The 20,852-nt window shown below is 37.7% G+C and overlaps 1 protein-coding gene across 4 annotated transcripts in view; it reads right to left on the bottom strand.

Annotated features, from left to right (window-relative positions):
- PRDM1 (PR/SET domain 1) overlaps positions 1-20,852 on the bottom strand; it is a 638,020-nt gene that overhangs the window by 24,790 nt on the left and 592,378 nt on the right. The window contains exons 1-4 of one of the 4 annotated variants that reach the window (XM_044065197.1): positions 20,370-20,675; positions 18,414-19,302; positions 4,606-4,725; positions 981-1,233 (exon numbers count right to left, since the gene is read on the bottom strand). In XM_044065197.1, the coding sequence (XP_043921132.1) occupies positions 981-1,233; positions 4,606-4,725; positions 18,414-18,683 (643 nt within the window). In that variant the 5' untranslated portion in view covers positions 18,684-19,302; positions 20,370-20,675. Of the gene's footprint in view, positions 1-980; positions 1,234-1,743; positions 2,059-4,605; positions 4,726-18,413; positions 19,303-20,369; positions 20,676-20,852 lie in introns of those variants that run through there. The other 3 variants (XM_044065202.1, XM_044065211.1, XM_044065220.1) reach the window with 3 other exon arrangements.

The following is a 20,852-nucleotide window of genomic DNA, read 5'->3' as shown; positions in this document are numbered from 1 at the left end:
GCCCTGCATCATCCTTCACAGTCATGATGGTAAAACAAAATCTCTCTGAACTATATAAAACGCTATGGCAAAAACACTATAAGCTGGGAACTGTCAAAATGTCAACCCAAGAGAAAAACAGGCCATTATATGCGAATCAACAGCATTTGTATATTACATGTGCTCTTCCCTGTTGTGGCCTGTGTCATTGTTGAAAAAGATATAAAAAAAAATCAATTCACTTACTGATGTGGTGCTGCGGTAGCATTGTCACCTCACAGTTAGACGTTGTCCCGTTCGATTCTCAGTTAGAGCGTCTTCTGTGAGGCGACATTCGTGAATGGGCGTTCCTTCGTTGAAGGTTGTGCGTTAGGCCCGGCAAGCCAGCACGTAAAAATCTACTGCCAATCATTAGTGGACCGGAGTTCCGCTGTGGAGACCCCTAACCGGGAAAAGCCGAAAGACTGAAACAAACTACAGCATACTTCACTGTGGCAGATTACATCATATTATACTAAGAATGGCTTGGATGTTAACCAACAGTGGCTGCCTCTGTTTTCCGAAATAGCAGCATCCCTCGTCTGTTGACTATATCTAAATCTCTGAATGTCTTGCCTACAAAAGCCAACACTCTGGTGTGACACAATAAATTACTAAAAAAAAATCATACACAGGTCTATGCTTTGGGTAAGTTTCAAATAAAGATATTACCAAATACCTTAAAACAATATCTGAATAACAGCCCCATTGTTCTGACCTGATATGATGTAAATGGCATCAGGAAATGCCAAAAACATCTATAAAATGTGGAGTCAAACAAGTCTGATCATGGGATGTCTTTTGAATAATAATGTCATCCCTACTGCAAAACATACATTCATGTCTATATATGTAAAATAAGCCATTCAAAAATAAAAGTATCAGGTAAGTGCACGTTATTTGACAGCATTCTATGACTGACAGCTGCATTCAGCTTCACCGTTGAGTGAATCAGTACTTACTGAGACGCAGCATCATCAGCTCTCCTGTAGCAGGATAGTGGAGCCGGTCTGCAAAATCTCGACAGTACCACACTAGCAACTCCTCATTGGCAGGAATGGCCTTGACAGTATAAAAGTAGATGTTCATCCCATTCTGACAGGCTGCCAGGTTCTGTTCCTGCACTGACCACGCAGGGTTCACATAACGCATCCAATTACTCTTTTCCTCATTAAAGCCATCAATAAAGTGATGGAACTCTCCTTGGGAATATATCTAACGGAAACAAAACAAAAACACACTAGTTAGTCAAAGTCCATCCCGCTTTTACTTTTCTCAAATATTTTATTCAGAACAATGAAAAGAGAGAGAGAGAGAAAAGTGAAAAGCCACAATAAAGCTTGTTATAGGAACTAGCATATTATTACCGTCTCCATTTATATTTTAACACATTTAGTGATTACACTATATTGTAAAATTATGTATGAAATCTCCCATGAAGCTCTTTTCTTCAGACCCTGAATGACAAAGCGTGGGTGATACTATGGACTTTAGTTTTGATTGTGCCTATAAGTATATTAACATGTTGAGTCACCGGTGAACGAGTCTGACGTCAAGCTCCAAAGATTAACTCAGAGTGAATCTGTTGCTTTAGTCTTCCTGTGGCTTCTGTACTTGCAGTTTCCTACCACCCCCGCAGAGAGAAAGGCCTGAAGCTATGCAAACCTCACTCCCATCCCCTTCCAAATACAAGCACTTTAGAACGAGCCTTGCTCACTAGAATACCTGGAATGCAGAGTCATTGTGAGAACATTGAGGTGGGGCCTCTGCAGAAAGCTGCTTCACCTGCTGCAACAACAAGGTGAAGAAACCTGGAACACATCCAGAAACTGCCATGCCACGAAAATTATCACTTTCCTTTTTAATAGGTTGACACAACACTACCTGTACGAGAAGCCATTCTTCTCCGTTGTGACAGCACACACAGCATAGTTACATTATCAATGTGCATACTACCAGCACTCCACAGAGGAAAAAACATACTGTTAAATGTTAGCTTTTATTTATGAGACACCATCTGTAACTTGTTAGGAGACTGAAAGCCCGCATTTTTAACACACTCCTGCTGTCTTCACTTCTGCCATTGGAGACTGTCACGAATGCTTAAAATGCAAATCACAAGCACAGTTAATGACTACATTCTTAAAGACAGAAGGAGACTAACAGCTTTACAGTGAATGTCTGCGTGTAACTGTTGGCATTCAATTCGAACTCAAAATCAGAGCTGGGGCTGTAAGGGCACACTAACTTCAGAAAGCAGTGGTCATACTTTTTTTTCTCTTACGCACTCCCTTGTTGTGTTAATTTTAACACCGGGTAAAATAAATCATTCACACTCCGAATCATTTTCTACAATGTTACACATCCTGTCTTCTCAGTAAAACCACAGATTCTGGCACTGGTCTCGCTGTACTTTGAAAATAGTTCACTGTCTCTTTAAAATGGCAATAAACACCAGATTCACTTTCTTTTAAGAGTAACTTCCTGTAAACTGAAAACGGGGAAATACATGTGGGTTCTTTAAAGAGGTTAGCGAGAGATTTTGCGGTGGGTTTGTTATGAGAAAATGGAACGGTGCAAGATGAGCTCTTCAGTAAAGTCGTCTTTTTAGGTGTTTTTGTTTACTGTGATTTGTGAATTTCCAGGAATGCTGGGTTCCACTGCAGTATTCTCCACCTGAAGCGGAAAATGCTTTCAAAGGCTGAGCTCAAAGACTTCCAGTTTATCTCTCTACCATACTATTTACCGCATTTCTGTTCAGAAAGAACATAGCATATGGGGGTTGGGGGGCACCATCTTCTAACTGATAGTAGCCCTACACAGCACAAAACTGATCAAAGGTACTTAATATAAACCCAAACTTTTTTCCTAATGTAGCTCCCTCCATGATAACGCTATCATAAGTTTGTGTGTTTCAGCAATTCATAATTGTGAATTGAGATATGTGCAAGTTTATGAACTAAACCCACATCCCTGATACATTACTATATGCAATACACACATTTTAAGACTTGGGGAATTGTTTTTAATGTTCATTTCATTGTTGTCGGTATATATCGTAAGTGCAGTAGCCACAGGCATGGTTTCCAGGAAATTTCCCAGAACTTTTGAAAAAGTAATTCAGTGACAGAGAAAAAGAAAGTGCATAGAACATGTATGCAGTTTAATAAACAAAATCTGATTGCCACTGAAAAATAAAGGACAGAATACATCTATTACAGCAAAATATGTAGCAGTACACATATGCCTCAGTATTTCAGTAAGATGTTACTAGCAGGAGAATTAATATTCTGAAATTTAAGAATCTGTAAGCTAGTTACTACATTAATTAAAATTACTGCTGCAAATCTAAGCAGACCATGAAGGAGCTAGTTATTACATTAATTCGGGCAGCATAATGCCAGGGCAGTTCTATGGGCTAGGCTTGTAAAGGCTCCAGAGCCATTAGCCTAGTACACACACCTATGAACAGTAATATAAAATTATTAATATTTAGGGGTTATTAAATAATTATCTCACTGAAAAAATTATGAAAAATAAAATATGATGAGCCCCCACCATCACCAGCACGATAAAGTTAATATTTGCACATTCTACATGCCGTTTTAGACTTAAGCCATTAACCTTGTAAGCTGAAGTTTATGAAAATGGAACATTTTTCCTTAAGGGTACTACCCCTCTATTACTGACCATAATTTTTAATGCCTGATAACCATGTCATGCCACAGTGAAATATATTTGCATCACATCTGTGGGCAGATGTCCACAAACAAAAAAAATAGTACTTTCATGTAGGGCTGTTAGATTAGAGTATGCATGTCAAATGGCTCAGCACATTATGTCCAGATTTCTTGCAACATCTATTCAGAAACAGTTCTCACTATAGGGGTGGTGACACACCTATAAGATGACACATTCACACAAGACTCAGAGACTAGATGTACAACAAGAAGTGAATTGGTTTGAGATGTGGATATGGCTCTGGTTCGGAGCAGGCAGTGCTGTTAGTAACGAGATAATCTAACAGTTAGGTGACACACATACACACAACACACACACACACACACACACACACACACACACACAACACACACACACACACACTATATAATGACTACTGCCACCCACGGCTAAAGCCTCTCCAAACATGCCCTTTCCACAACTCTTGGAACGGTGGCTTAATGCAAACACTAGTTCCCTAGAAGAATGGCACATTTAAATGTAAAGGCTGAAAGGGAGAACGTGTTAGTGAGATAAAAATAGATGCAGCATTATTTCAGTAATAAATATCCATTTACACAGCAGTTAGTGGTGAATTTGCCACATCCAAAACTGTCAGAAGTATGCAAGTCGGTATTTACCACGCTGTCCTCATTTCTCACACACTAGACATTCATTCGACAAATTTACCATATTCACTTCATACATTTCTGCTAGTGGTGGTTTCTCCGTACTTAAGTGTCACACAGGAAGTTAACCCCCTGAATGCCTCTGCAGAGATGAGAAGGAAGTGACCAAGCTTTTCAGATTCACTCATTCAGAAAGACTACTTAACTACATCAGCAAATGGCTTTTTTTCCTACTCACCCTCCAGAAGTATTTTCTGTTTGCATTCTTGGGAACTGAGTCAGTGGTATACTCTTCGCCAACGAGAGGACCGAAACGTGTTCCTTTTGGGATGTATTCCTTGCTCATTACTCCAGTGATCTAAAGAGCAGGAAACAATGCTGTCAGCAAAAACAGGAAATTACACAGCATTCTTTTTACCTGTCTTATCAAACCCTTTGCCTTAGATTGCATAACGAACAAATTAAAAATAATGGTCATTTTAAAAGAATAGCTAGTTGAAAAATATACTTGTTTAACAGGCTAGGCACAGTAAGAATATTTGTTAGAGCAACACAGAATGCAGTCCAGTCATCTGTATGCTGTGCTGTCATGCTACTCCCAGCCGGATTTTAGACGGACCTTGTCCATTAAAAATTGAGCTGCCTAGTTTTTAACTGACCAAAATGCATGCAAAATTGGATTTCACCATTATGGCTACTTCACACAAAATATCCTTGCTGTATTATTCCATATAAAGAAAAGGGTGTCAAGGAATGGATGTGATTTAATACTTAGACACAATGGTGCTAAGCTACCATCCTGTCTTTCTACTACTTAAAAAGTATACAAAACCACTGATAAACTTCACAGAAAGTACGTACAGTATTCAATGTGAAGGTGTCACAAAACATTATTAAAATGAGCGCAGCAGACCTTCTTGTATCTGATTTCCTCTCTGACAGTAAAAAAACTCATCTCCAACCACAGTTCAGAAACCATTTCATTATATTAGCATACCTCCTGTTTTTTGGTAAAATCCACAGCTCAGCATTTTTTTTTTTTTTTTTTTTGAGGGGGGGGGGGGCAAAAAGAGTTATGCACAGGGATGGCATTATTTTCTCCATCTTTTTCAGGAACAAAACATCTTTGACCTAAACATCTTGTTCTTTGGTATCTATAATTTTTCCTAAAGTCTTCTTCATACTTAAACTCCTCTATCAAAGGACTGCACCTACCCTTGCCATTACACTGGAATGGTGGAATGGTCAATAACTGGCAGAGAACCTAGGTCTGGCACTCTTTATTCATTAGGTAAGTACAGAGCTATCACACTCTATTCTGTTGTTCTTGGTCATTAGAGCATAAACCGCCACCAAAACAGTTTAGACGTACAGGTCAGTATAAGGAGACCAATGGTGTTCTAGAGGTGGGGAGAAGGGTAGTTGAAAGGTACAGAGAGTAATATGGAAGGTATGGTACAAGAATTGAGTGTTTTTTTCTGTCCCGCAGTAGTCTGGAGGAAGAGGAAGTGCAAACAAAAAGCATGAAGAACTGATTTTTGTGCAAATGTGTGACATCCAGTATGAGAGACATGGAAGGGAGTGCAGTAAGGAGGAAAGGGCAATTTTCAGAAAGGCAAGCACACAGAGTTAATTGACCCACAAGCCATACTGCATGCGCAGATCAGGGAAGATGATGCCAAATATACATACTTGGAATTAATGGCCTTACATGGTCTCAAGCACAATATTCAGAAGCTATGCAAAACATGAAATGGTCCTTGCCAGGTTTATTGGTTTTACACATTTATGTTCTACTTGCCTAACCATATCTAACACCGTATTTTAATGGGGGGGGGGGTGCTTTATAAATAAATTCTATAGCTTGTTCCACTGTATACTAGACAGAGGAACACATCAGATGATGAAGGTAGTTTCATAGTTTCCTAGTACTAAACTATGAAACTACCTTCATCATCTGATGTGTTCCTCTGTCTAGTATACACTGGTAATACCATACTGCAAGACAGAATCTTGTCAAGCTAGAAATCTAAGAGCTACTACACAGCAGTGACAGGCAGGTGTGCCATCAAATATACAGCAGTACAGACACAAACAGACCTAGGAATACAGCAGTACATTCACTGATGGACAATCATTTGCAACACATTCACTGCCCATCTGCCTAAATAAAACAAACATTGGCTTACACTGAATCAGGTAAAACTATATCTAGTTTCACTTTACAAGATAATTCTCACTTATCACCTTTGTCAGATAGAAAATCTGACACGGTCACACCTGCATGTGTAATCAACTTTTTTGTTCAAAAAATCAAGAACTACATTTTTCTTTAAATCACTTACACTGCAGAAAAAAAATGCTGAAATTTATCTTTTAACAAAAGGACAGCACAGTAATACACCTTCTACGGACAATACCGGAAAAACATACTGGCATCTCCTAAAGACAGGAAAACTTATTCTGTAGCCCAACTAATTCTGAAAAGTCATGCCTAGTCAATTCAGGGAAGTCATAGTTGTACCACTTTAAACCTTACCTAACTGACTCAGAGAAAACAGTGCTGCTTTTTGTAACCTTTGAACAAGCCACGCAAAATAGCTTGAAGAGTTACAACCCCTTCCTTTAAAAAACAAAACAAAAACTACAGGGTTGGAAATGAGTTGTAATGGTTTCTTATAGGTAGCAGATGCCGGACTATAAATCAAGTTCTGATTTTGCTCTTTCTGAAAAGGCTCTGTCAGGATCTATATCTGTTGGTGATAAAAAAAATACACCAACTTCCCAAAGTAAATAATCACAGGTTTTATTAAAAAAAATAACAATGTCTGTAAATACCATAGGAGTTCTCCATTGTTATGGCCATAAAAAATGAATTACTTTTCAGTGTGTGCGAGTGAATCATTTATCTTCTGTTGACCGCATGGCTCCCACTCACATTTACTACTGAAGACAAAAAGCTACAGCAGGTCAGTATATGCCATAGGTACACAAACTGACAGGAGGTAGCAGCCCTTTGGCCCACCCAGTCTGTTTGCTTGCCTGTTTTACTTGATAAGCTGTCGACCCCATGTAGATGACAGCCTACATCTTTCATTAGAAATATTTAAGGATTGTTCTATACATTTAGAATTCATCCCACTATTTTAAGTCGACAACCTCCTCAAACAGGCTTACATATGCCAACAAGCAATCTTTAAATATGGTATATATATATATATATATATATATATATATATATATATATATATATATATATATATATATATATATATATATTACCTATATGAAACAAAATCACTTAACAGTTCAAACGGTTTTACGTGGAAAGGCACAGAATAAAAATAAAGAGTTAATCTCTTTCCTGGTAACATTTTTTGGCTTTTGTAACCTGGATATCCAATGCATCTGTTAATTTAGGAAAACTGCAACGATCCTTAATTACAACTAATAAAGGTGTGGGAGGATAACAGACTTGATTATGTATTGCAAATGGTACACTTGGTTTGAAAGACTGCAGACACCTACACCTTTTTTACAACAGTCTGTGTTTTCAGTTGTTAAACTAAACATAGAATACAAGGTGTACCTATAATCTAGCTTCTTAGGAAGGAAACTTGTTTCACTCTCCTGCTATATCATTCTCTATAGAAAAAAAAAAACGTAACATTTTAAGTGTTAAAAATCCTATCAGAAGTTAAAATAAATAAACTTGAAGCTAACAAAATCAGAAAAACGTAACTTCTAAATTGCTCAAGCTCATGGCAATAATAAGAAATGAAAATGTTCAACCCCCCCCCCCGTGTGTGTGTGTGCGCACATGCACTGCAGTTGTGAAATAATTAAATGTCTGTGAAAAGGCTTCTGTTAACTAGAGATCCTCTTTGTAACCAGGGCAGTAGACAGGCTCACTCTAAAAGATCTTTAGCAGCACAACTGTAATTATTTCTGTTCCACAGATATGTACAGCTGTACTTGAGTAAAAAGGGACTTCTAAAACATTTCCTACTCCTACTACCATCTGAAACATTCAGAGTTATGACATTTTATTTTTGGTTCTGGGCAGCAGAAGCAGAGAGCTGAAAAAGGCAGGTGTGCCCTACTAGTTCTTCCTTCCACATTCATTTACATTTTTTCACCCTTCTCAAATAATTCTCACAGAAAGTAGACCACTGAGTATTACACTAAAGCTGCTCTGAGTCAACCACGTATAGCATGGTTTCTTAATCAGCATTAAACCCACTTTATAACACTTAAGCCACAGCATTTTGTTTTATAAGGAGTCCTACATAACACCATATTGTCTATTACAGCTGCAGCAAGAGTCCCCAAATCAAAATTAGTACAGAATGCCAATATGGGACAAGTTTAGGCATTAGGTGTTAGGGTGTGAGGTATGATTGTGTACACTCTCTTAGGAAAAGCTTAGCTAAATTGACGTGCCTTTACAGGACCAGCACAAATCACTGAATATCACTTTCTATGAGGACGCAAGCTGTAATTCCATTTGTATCCTTACTAGATCTGCAAAACTTTCGGACCCAAACAGGTAGTGTATCACTGCGAAAGAATGTACACTTGTAATATTCATCAATAGTACATGTCATTCAGATTATATATATATATATATATATATATATATATATATATATATATATATATATATATATACATACATACATACACACGCACACACATTTGAAATAAGCCACAGCTCAATGGGCTGTATGGAAACCTAAAGATAAAGAACCCCACCCCTATGATGTAACCCATTGGGCAATACATCTGCTCCAAGTAGGCTATTATATGATCTTAGTTTGTGAATTCCTGCTTCCACTCTTCTCAAACACTTCTCCAAGAAATGTGGGCCTAGCTTCTGTCCTGAAACTGATGTTGCCTTCTGTTCACAGTCAAAATATTCCTGTTTTATCTTAGTGTAATCACAGAAGAAACTCCTAACATTTGTGAGACAACCACACCACTGACGCCTAGGAACTGTACATCTGGTTCCTTACAAAATAAGTCAGTTTTTGTTTAGGCAACTAGAGAACCAACTTCTAGCCTCCAGATGACCCCACTATTAACTACAGGACTTAAAAAGGGAGCAGGAGAGACGCACACTACCATTCCCAGCAGTTAACCAATTGAAATTTTGGGACCTGCTAGAGTGAATCCCGAAATACGGGGACTGAATGTCAGAAAGAACAGACTTATATATACAAAGTCTGAGATGCCATTTTACATAATATTCCTTTTTCTCTGAGGTATGATGATGTCGGTGTTGGTTTATATAAGTTTGGGAGAGCCCCCCCCCTGCAAAAAGAAGTTTAAAGAAGAGCGATTTTAGCAGCCAAACAAAAAATAAAAAAAGAAAAAAAAAACAATTCAAGAACCAACCTAGGTATTACGAGCTAAGTTTGGGGTACAGTATTTTTTATCTATGGAAATTTGTTCTGCTTAAAATTTCTGAAATGTTTGCCTTTCAGATGAAATAGGCTGCCCCATACTTCCTCATGAAACCATTTTGTCTCTCTTTAAAATCCCTAAAAAAATATGAACTGTATAGATAGCAGGGGAAGTAGAACAGCTTCATCTAGAACACATATGGGTAACTTTACTCCAAGAATATTATTTATGCTCGACGAAATAGAAAGTTAGTCATTCTTTGAAGCAGGAAATACAATCCTAGCTAATCAGAGCAATTTTACACACTGTTCTGTAGCAGCCGTAGTCTGAGAATACAATACTGCGTGTCAAGGAACGTCCAACTGCTACATAGATCTGTTAGATAACAGACATCCAGGTAAAGCTTATTTCCAATATGGGTATGTGAATTCTGTAGCAATGACCCCCATGGCATATACATGAAGTATACAATAACTAGCAGGTATCGGAATATTTAGTATAGCTAAAACTCATGGCCAGCTGTGTTTACTTCATTAGAATAACAGTCACAAAACATCAGGAAATTCGTTTTAATATTACAGAGTTTCCATGAAGATTTACAATATGAAAAAGGGTTTACATGTTTGTATGTGTATAACTTTATTCACATTCCCCGAACACTTTTCCTTCTAATTTCTTCCAATATTCATTTTGTTTCCTGTCTACCATTTCTAGTACAGAAAGTGACTCCAGTGTGATCCAGGCCAAAGCCCCTACTTAAAGCAACTACATAATGTGAAGCTAATCTCGCTTGGCCTTTTTTATTCAATGGGCTTCATTTCTGACAATACTAACATTTCAAATAAAGTAACAGAGACTGCTGAAGTGTGACATGACCAAGACCCCTTTGAAGATCTTGTAGTTAATTTCAGAGTTGACATGACAGTTCATAGCATATTAAAGCCACACTGGGATGAGAAGGCCATGGGGACAGAGCTAATGAATCATAGCCAGAGCAAGGCCACTGCCTGCCAAACATAAACATCTGAGCCACAGAAGACAGCAGGTTGAAAAATCCAGCACTCATATGTTTCACTGGCCCCACAGAAGCTGTTCTTCATAATTGTTTATAGGCATTTCTGACCCCACTCCTACTTGAAGGCATCAGTCTTAGTCAGTAGACTGGGTCAGAGAAACATAACCTGCTAATACCAGTTTCAAGACAGAAAGCAGTCCTGCTGTGGTGCATTTTTGTTTATTTAAAACTCTGTGCAGCATTGTCCTTTAATCATAACATGTCGGAAGTTCCGAAACAAAAAGAACAGCACAGGATAAAAGCCTGCTTTGGAAGAGACTGCAGACCATAATGGAAAGCAAATAAAAATACAGAAAAGGCGATAGATAGTTCATTACTAGAAAGTTGTCTGTTGGTAGAGCAGCTCATGTGCAGAACAGACTGAAGAGTTCAACTGCTAAACTGTTAACAGGTTATCTAAGCTAAAACACGTTAACTCCTTGCATGCTAGCTTATGCTTGCTTTTGCAGCTGTTACGTGATGTAATGTTCTTCATCTAACATCGTTCTTAACTTTAAGGACATACGGATGGAAAGTGCAAATAAACAGCAGTAGCACTGTGTGAGTGTATTACAAGGAATCCTCCAGTATGTAAATATCTCAAGCAGTACAGCAACGTGCTATGCTTCCTCGTAATGGAATACTAGTAGGAGTCAGTAACAGAGTTTTCCTGTACTACAAAGGCTCTCAGTAATTGCTTTTTTAATTTACACCACTTACATTAATTTAACACTTACACTTGCCCAGGTGAATTAAGTGCTTAATGGAATCTTCTCTTCACTTACCACCTGTTTCTTTCATCTGCAGTAGAATTGTGGGTCTTACATTTTAGGAACAGATTCAAGGACCAGATCCACCATCTTCTTGTATGCCTGCCTCTCTGGACCCAATTACATAGGGCTTCAAAGTCAAAAACAGCACTATACAGGCATTTGATGAAAAGAAGCATTACTTAGTCTAGTCAAACTTTACCTCTGCAGTCAGACAAACCAAATCACACCACAGTATTCAAGGTACACATACACCATCATCCCCAATCCTTTCCCAAGACCAAACGTCTGCTCTGTCTGCGCTCCATTATTCCTAAGGCATTACCTTAGCTCCTTATAACTACACAATTCAGCACCTCTCAGATAAAAAAAAATATGTTTAAACTAAAATTCTAAATCAAAATGAAAAGATTTAAGATAAAATTAACTTTTAAGCAAAACACTGCTCTCCATCTAGTTAGAACGTTTTTGCAGTCTTTAAATATTAAAACAGCACTTATGTATATAACATTATGTATTAAACTTTATTTTTCAGAGTGAGCACCAGTCTAAGTAGACCATTATCAGGCCAGCATGGTCAGTAAAAAAAAAAAAAAAAAAAATCACCAATATGAATAACAGAGGATACAAGGAACAGTGGACAATTTTAACAGCAGCACAGCATATGCAAATTCAGAAAAAGAAAAAGTTGATGTAAAGAGATGACACAAAACAAACTCTGTGTCTGCACAATGAAGGCTTGAACAATCAGCCTCAGAAGATACATACAATTGATTATATACTGCTCACCTAGCTAGGTTAACGTGTGTGGGGATGAGAGACCCAGTCTTGAAATGTATTTCCGTACACCTCATTTAATGAAGTTGTAGTGTACAATACCATTTTACAGAGGCTGATTTTCACGTTAAGACTATAGATTGTATTTACAGCTTATTCCACATATAATCAAATATTCTGACTAGTTAATTAGTAAATCATGTTAAATAGTTTGTCCATTTTTTACTACAAGTTTTCCTGCCTTAAAGCATCAAATGTGCCAACAACATAAACTATTAGTAAAAGCAGCTCCCAAGGGGGGATCTTTCATAAATCTGTATCACTTGAAATTTAAACCAACAGTTTTGGTCATATCCCCGTGGAGTATTACGGAAAACATTTTGTTCATCTCTAACTTTGATATCATGTGGCTCTGTTCATAATTATCGTAGACAAAAGCTTTTTTTTTTTGTCTTGCCTACACAAATGGATAGGTAAAAAGAACATAGGCAACATAAATTACTCCCTCTGTTCTTTAGTTATAAAATGATTAGTAGACCAGCTTGCAGTTTCTGGATGCACAGAGCTATAATTGCTCCTCCAGACATAGTTGCAGATGCTACAATTAAAGCGTTAATTTGTCTTTACTCTATGTACAAGGGCTTTGACAACTATTAAATTCCCATTTTGTAAGTAAATTTAGCTAGTTGCTACCATGCTCTCTAAATGAGGGATTGGATGGAAGTACCTTCCAGCTGTTTGATGCCTTAAATGAAATGCGTTTACAGGCGGCATTTTTTCTTATAAATGTAATATGCAGAGCCAATGGCATAACGCTACTTATCGCATGCCTCATTACATATTACAGCCTATTCATCACCTTGACTGTCTATAAAAGGATGACCCATCTACTACGCACCTCTGGCCAAACCGTATTATTGACCCTCCAGAAAACATCCTTTGCTTAACATCTCTGTCAGAAAACATCTGTCTATGGAGTTCTTGCTGACAAATGTTCACGAGTTATGCAGCATCTCACTACCACCCTCTTTTTAACTCTACTTTGTAAACTTAGTTCTAGTTAATCGTTACATGCAATATTTGTATATGTTTCTTCCATCAAAAGATTTTAGTCTTAGATTTTATAGTGTTGGAGTTATGTGAAACACAACAAATGAATGTAATAAAATCCTCTGTGAATCTTTTAACGTGTGCAGATTAAAAAGAAAGAGAAGAGGACAGAGTATTATGATCAGGCTACTCAGTAGCAGTGCCTATGGGGAAAGGAGGTATGATTAACATCCTAACAAACTAAGATCAGGGCTGGGTGATGTGGCCATGGTGACACCACACTAAATATGGGTTAACTACATGGTAATTAAGCAGAGTTTGTCCAGGGAAAGGGAATATAGACAGCAATATGATATCGCTTTGTGCATTTCCCATCCTATCGAGTACACACTCATGTGTAGATAGGATTTTTCCGAATTTTACAACTGTACATTTTGAATGCTTTTCTCTCATTCATAGAAACACACACACACACACATATTATATACATATATATATTTTTTACAAATTTATGGTAACGTGTCTATATTAAATAAAGCATTTTAAAAAAATCACCAACCAAGAAAAATATTCTCAGATGGCCAACTTTCCACCACTAAAACAAACAATTAGATTACTTGAAACAAATGTATCTATAGTGTTTGGTAATGCAGTTCTATTAGTAACCTTTGAACAATGAAGAGCTCTGAAGCAAAATTACCGTTGCCATCATACCTCTCAATCTCTTAGAGCAAAAAATCTGGACAAACCCTAAAATGATGGGGCGACAAATAGGGACAGATTTTAAATATTGCTCCTACAGACTTAGAAAGTTGATATAATAAGAGTTTTCATTAGCATGAATTTTCTGAAGGATGTGGAGTCTTCAACTCAAATGTCTGTCATTACTTAATGACCAAACACTATAGATGCATTTGTTTCAAGTAATCTAATTGTTTGTTTTAGTGGTGGAAAGGTGGCCATCTGAGAATATTTTTCTTGGTTGGTGATTTTTTTTAAGAAATCCCAATCCCTCCGAGCTACACGCTCTAGGGACCTAAACCTTGTCACCACAATAAACAGGACATGCTGGAGGGATAGATTCCTGTCCCAGAGACTTCCCATACTCTGGAACAGGCTTCCCATCTATGTCAAGCAAAGTTCTTCATTAGCACTCCAAGAAAAGTCTTGATGAGTGGATGGGAAATAGGAAATACACCCCGGGGATCACTTCTGTGTCTCTGCTCAACAGTGGCACAGGAAAATTACTTTCTTGGGTGGCGTAAGCCAGGGAACCTTGTTGGCTAGGCTTACGTAGGCCCTCGGGCCGATAGCGTAAGTACCTACCTATGAACTTCAATCCTCAAATATTTGCCAGGAAAGTACAGATTTTAGGAGGAACACACCAAACATACGAGGCAAAAATCTGGACATTCTGTGAAAATGTGTACAGCTGAGAGGTATGGTTAACATTCCATTATGCTAATGAATGAAAGAGCTGCAAAAGTAATAAGAAGGATGTGGAAGGCCTAGATTATGAGGAAACAGTCAGAATCCTGGTACAGGAATACAGAGAACATGGTTTGAAATGATACAGGCACAGCATACTCCATACTCGCTGCAATCAAGTGCAGTTAAGAGGAGTTCAAAGAAAGTGGGGGGGGGGGGGTCAAAAAAGGCAGTCAACAGAACCAGATCTAAGACTATTTTAAAAAATGCTATTTCATAGACAGGGTGGTGGTACAGCTCTAGAATACGCAGCCAGACATAATTGTGGAATGTAGTCCAATTGATTCAAGGGTAACTTGGAAAGATAGATGCGGTCAAAAGGCCCTGGGCATCCCTCAGACAGGGACATTTTACACTTCTGAAATTTATACAGAAAGTGAGCGAGATCAAAATTAATGTTTAGTTGATGAGTGTCAGAAAGACATTCCTGACATTCAAACACAGTTGTAACTATAAGGCAGGTATAAAAGAAATCCCTATGGTACTTGGTGTGAAGTAAATTAGAAGGAAATAACAGAATGGAATACAAGTTAAATTATACCATGCAGTTTTAAAACCTAACAAATATGCTGCTTACAGTTTTATTTAAGAAGTTCCATTGTAATACAACAGCTAGGAAAAGGTGTTAACTGTATTTTTATTATTAACAACTTTTAGTAACTATAATTTCCACAGTAGGACACCTCATTCTCAAAGGTGCTGACGCAGCATGAGCTCAGAGTGTAACATGTATGTCTTTCTGAAATCCCCTAGTAGAGTGTAAAAACAAACTGAGCAATATTAATGTAATACTTAAATGAAACTGTGACCGAGCAGTCTGATGTTACCGCTGCTGTAATAGCACAAGTAACAACTGCAAAAGAAAAGGATAAGTAGGCGAACAAAAGACAGAAATAGCCAAGAAAAATAATCAAATAAAAACTGCTGGGCAAGTTCCAGCAACAAGTTCTGAGTCATTTGCATTCCAGTGAAACAGCAAAGATTACACAACAGAATAGAAACAAATGTAATGTGAAGAGGAACCAATTGCTTTGTGAGAGAGCTGGTAAGAAAGGAAGGCAGAAATCCTTTATTAAGAAACTATATGAACATCACCAAATACCATTTAATAGCAAAAAGTAATTCAATTACACAAACTAAGGGATAGAAAGAAACCTGATATCTGCTTGAAAAGTAACCATACAAAGCACTTGAGTGGGGCAACTTTTTCCTGTTGAAATCAAGTCTGAAAATGAGTGAGTGAAAGTGAAGAAGACAGCAGATGATGCCCTAACAAACCAAAACAATCACGGACAGATATTTCTTTACAAAAGGATTCAAGAGGTAGTCAAAACCAGCAGACAAACATCTGGGAAAAACCTTAGTTTTAGTCTTCCCCAACTGACTGACTGACAGACAGACACAGACGCACACTTGAAAAATCAGAATACAAAATTAATATTCTTTTCCATCTGCATTAATACTTCTATATACCATTAGAAGCTTGAGCACTGAAAACCAAAAAGTCATATTTGTGGTACTTTCTGACAGTGTAACGAATAAGAAAGCTGAACCGAAGCTAGTAACGCACATCAAACCATGACTGTTTTGTAGAACACAGATCAGGTACTAGTTAGCAAGTCTCCTCAAGACACAGTGGGAGAAGATAATTACTATTGTCTTAAAGGTATGGAGGTGGGGACGTGTACACTGAATCAGTGAATTACTTCATGGTAAGTAACACAGTAGGGCTACAGAGATCCAACTGTCCAATTATAACGGATGATCTTTCTTATCGAAAACGTGTGCAAGCAGGACAACACGATAACGATAATGTGCGAGATGAAAAACAGCGGTTACTCCGATGGCGACTCTTTAGGTCCAGTGCAAAGCATTTATTCTATGATATGAGAAAATATTTTCATATAGTCTTATTCCTAGAAATCAGGCTACAAAGGACTGCACAGCAAAATGACTGTTAAAGGTTGCCTGCAAAGTGAGGCAGGAAATAAACTGAAGGAGGACACAGTGCCTTATACGTCTTATGAACAAAATCAGGTAAAAAGTTAGTTAAGAGAAAAAAAAGTCACCTCCCGCAATGTTTTGAGGACCACAAGAGCTCTTAAAATTGGGAGGGGAGTTCCTACAGTAATGCAGTCCTTCACCTTCTTCAGCAGCTTAAATAATAATTAAAGCTGGACTGTTATACAGAGGATGCCATAGTATCCCTTTTTCCTAAATTCCACACAAATATTCTTGATATCTGTAGTCTGCTGACTTTTCCGGAAAGAAAATAAAATGACTATCGAGTGTTTCCAGTAAAAGAATGAAAGTCTGTGTAGCTGTAGTTCGTACAAGTAATGCAACAATGACTGCCTTTTATTGTGCCTTCAGCCACTTCAAGATGAATTATTAAATAATAATAATATAGATGTATTACTTTCATGTGCGCACATATTACTTTGTCCAAAACAGCTATCAAGAATGGTTTGTTCTAAAGAATTTCTTGCTTCATTAAGCCTTGGTTTAATGGAGGAGATTTGAAGAAACAAGTAAGACACCCAGCTACAGCACAAGCGTTTAAAGAAAACAGTGCAGAGAGCTCTCTTCATTGCTAGTATCTAAACAAAGTGTGTGTGGGGAACCCTAGCCTGTGTCACACGGTGGCACTGTACTCACTATTATAAGTCCGGATTCCCTAACGACAACAAAAGCAGAACAGAAATGGATAAAGTAAGCTGCTTTGGTTATTACTAACTCGGACAGTATGTGTAGAAGCATTAAAGACAAACTGGCCACGTTTGGAGGTTATCAGCATAGAATATATCAGGTACATTCATTTTGAAACTGTTTACTGGCAGGACTAAAGTGAGAACAGCAAGCCCTTAGTGACCCCCCACAAACACACACACACAAAACTTTACCTAATGGAGTAGAATGTTTAAAAGGCAGGTTCACTTTTACGGTCATATTTAATTGTGAGTAGTAATACTTGCAGAAATAAAGAAAACTGAAAGACTCAATGACTAAGGTCATGGTAGTATTAAACACTTTCTGACGTTCTTATTTCATTAGAAGGCAAATACTAGCCCAAAGTAAAATAAACAACTTTTGACTTCTGATGTTTTATACTCTGATACAGGCCTAATGATTCAACGTCACAACTAAACAAATACTCCTCCACAATACAGAAAGAAGGTAGTAAATGTTATTCCAGTAATAGAGTGTTTGGCCAGTATTACACCAAAGTTTAACAAACTACATTATAGACCAGCAGATTAAGGTGCAGCTTATACAGTCAGAAGAAATACCAAATTCAACAGCTAATCAGAAGTCCCTAATAAAATTAGTTTTGAGGTACAGCTAACTAATTTAACCACTGTTACTTCCTGTTTGAAGGTTTCTTTTTAACCTAGTATTTATTAAAGATACAGTGCTTAAAAGTCTGGTTTATACTACTGTTTCATACAAGCAGTAAAATGAAAGCAAAAGAGGAGGAGAAAAGAAAGTTGGTTTTCTTACCTCTTTGCGGTCATCTGTGTACTTGAAAATCAAGTTTCTTGGTAAGGATGCCTCTGCCTGGGTAATACAACTTCCATCCATACTTGGGTCCCATGGATGATCATTCACAATATAAGTACAGTTCTCTTCAAATTCCTGCTCACGCCACAGGGTCATATCTGCATCATCCATATCCATTTTCATCCTTTGACTTGAAGTTTTACAGCTCAGAGTATCCGGATTACAGTGTCTGGCAGCCTGGAAAAAAAAGAGAAAGGCTTCAGTCCTCATTGTCCTGAAGGTTATGCGGTTTCCTTTGAGACAACTGTGACTAAGAGAAAGCTGTGGTACTTAAAACACATGCACAGTACTCGTCTCCATCTGAGTAATAGACTAAACCTCTCCAGTCATACAGTACAAACTCTGGACCTTGAATATCAGTGCTTTGATGTGCACCAGCGTTGAGAAAGTCTGAGGCAGTACGCTGGTTAAAAATAAGCTGTCTTTACCTGTGCCTTTCCATACACCTTTTCCAAAGTGAATATACAGGAAGTTTTATCTGTAAAGCTGTCTTGCATGTCCAAGGGCATCTGGGAGAATCACAGCTGCCTGGACCACTTCAGAGTATTGTGGAAATGGTGCCTCACCAAGTGTCACAAAAACAAGGGAGGAAGAGGAAGGAACTGCTGTCTGCATCAGAGCACAGATAAAAATGGCAACAGTGTGTGGCAGCAACGGAACCAGCTTGTCTTTATCCAAAATGGGAAGATTGCAATTTCCCATCTACTCGCCAGTGCATAAGTTGCTTTCAAAACAACCTGGCCCCCGACGTCCTTTCATCCTCCACAGTGGATGCCGAGAGTTTCTGCATCCTGCTGGCGTCACTCTATAGTCATATTCCTGCAGCAGTCTACTTAGGAAACAGAGGAAAACTGGCTAATACTTTTTTTTTCCAGAAAGCAAATACTGAAACTTGGAGGAAATTTAAAAGCAAGTTATACAAGTTTGGTATAAACAACATATCAGCCCTGCAGTTTCATCTCCAGTAACATTTCAGTTAGCAGAATATGGTTGGACTAGATTTTTTTTTTTTACTGATGCTTTTAATCATCCTTAAAACATATAATGTATTGGATAAGTAGGCAGCTGGTTACAGGCAACCAAAACTTATCTTAACTGCAACAGAAATAATGAAACTCCTTTCAACCACTTTTTTTAATACAGAAAAACAAACAAGTACGCTTAAGTTTTCTGCAAAGATCCGTAAACTTAATTTACACAGACAGCTCATCAAAACAATGAAATATGTAAATAATTCTGTTCTTTTAATATGTTCTATTAAACTGTTTAAATATAAATAAATGTGATGAACCAGTGCTTCTAAATGACACTGAACATATGTGCACTTTCTGTATCGTAATGAGCAAATTAGGTTGCAAATATTCTTCATAATAAACATAGTCTTAAAATGAAAATTGCAACAAAATACCAGTAGGTCATGCCACCCAAAGGCAAGTACATTTCAGTTTAGTTAACTGTATTTTTACTCACTTTAAATTAAAAAGTAAAACACACAAATGAAAATAAGTTTTTGTTCCTTTGAAGGAAAGGAATGACCTGTTTTCCACCTATATTTTAGCTCATACTTTTCAGAAAATACATGCTCAAACATATTACAACAAAAAAAGTTTGCGAAACAGTAATAATGAAAGTGCTATGACCTGACACTTGAGACTAAGCACTGAGGGGGTTAAACAAATCATAACAGAAGTCAATGCTGACATTTAGCTTTAGTTTCTAAGAGAGTAAAAATATATATACTTTATCACATCTCTTTTATTCAAAAGTTTAACCTACTTGTGAGCATCTGGACCATATTGACAATAACCTGCACATTTGCTTGTTCCATATTTTACACACACAACAGTAGAAGCATACATGTACACATGCCAGAGAGGAATACTTAATATTTCTTACCAAGTCAGTTTGAGAGAGTTCCTTCTGCAGTCTAACTTTTAGAACACATCTCCTGTCATTTCTCCTGTGCAGTTTCCCACATCAGTTTCACACACGTAAAAAAAAATGGATTGATGACTTTAACTTCCAAAGAGAAGCAAAATTAAATTCCTGTCCTCTTTTGCTCTCTCTTTCCCTCCGTGTTGCTGACTGTCTCACTCAGCCTCTCAGACAGGTGCTTTACTTTCTGTTCTAACTGCTCTTAAACACTGGAGGGCTCGCTGTGACTGAATGTTCTGACAAGGACTTCAGTCAGTACTAGAAACCATACACTCTCTCCCCTCCCTGTTTCAGGTTTCCTATTAATAAACTTTAGTTGATTTACTCTCTTGAGCTCATGCCAAGAGGCGGGGCAACACCTGTAAATGAAACATCAAACAGCCAGTCACAGTCACGAGACTTCCAAAACACTTCCCTCAATTCCAGGCAGTATTTTTTTTTCTC

This window comes from Protopterus annectens, chromosome 1.part0, assembly GCF_019279795.1.
Source record: "Protopterus annectens isolate FY-2018-M chromosome 1.part0, PAN1.0, whole genome shotgun sequence".
In the NCBI taxonomy this organism is placed as follows: Eukaryota; Metazoa; Chordata; order Ceratodontiformes; family Protopteridae; genus Protopterus; species Protopterus annectens.
Note: the sequence above shows the minus strand (reverse complement) of the source record. Positions and strands in the feature narration are given on the sequence as shown.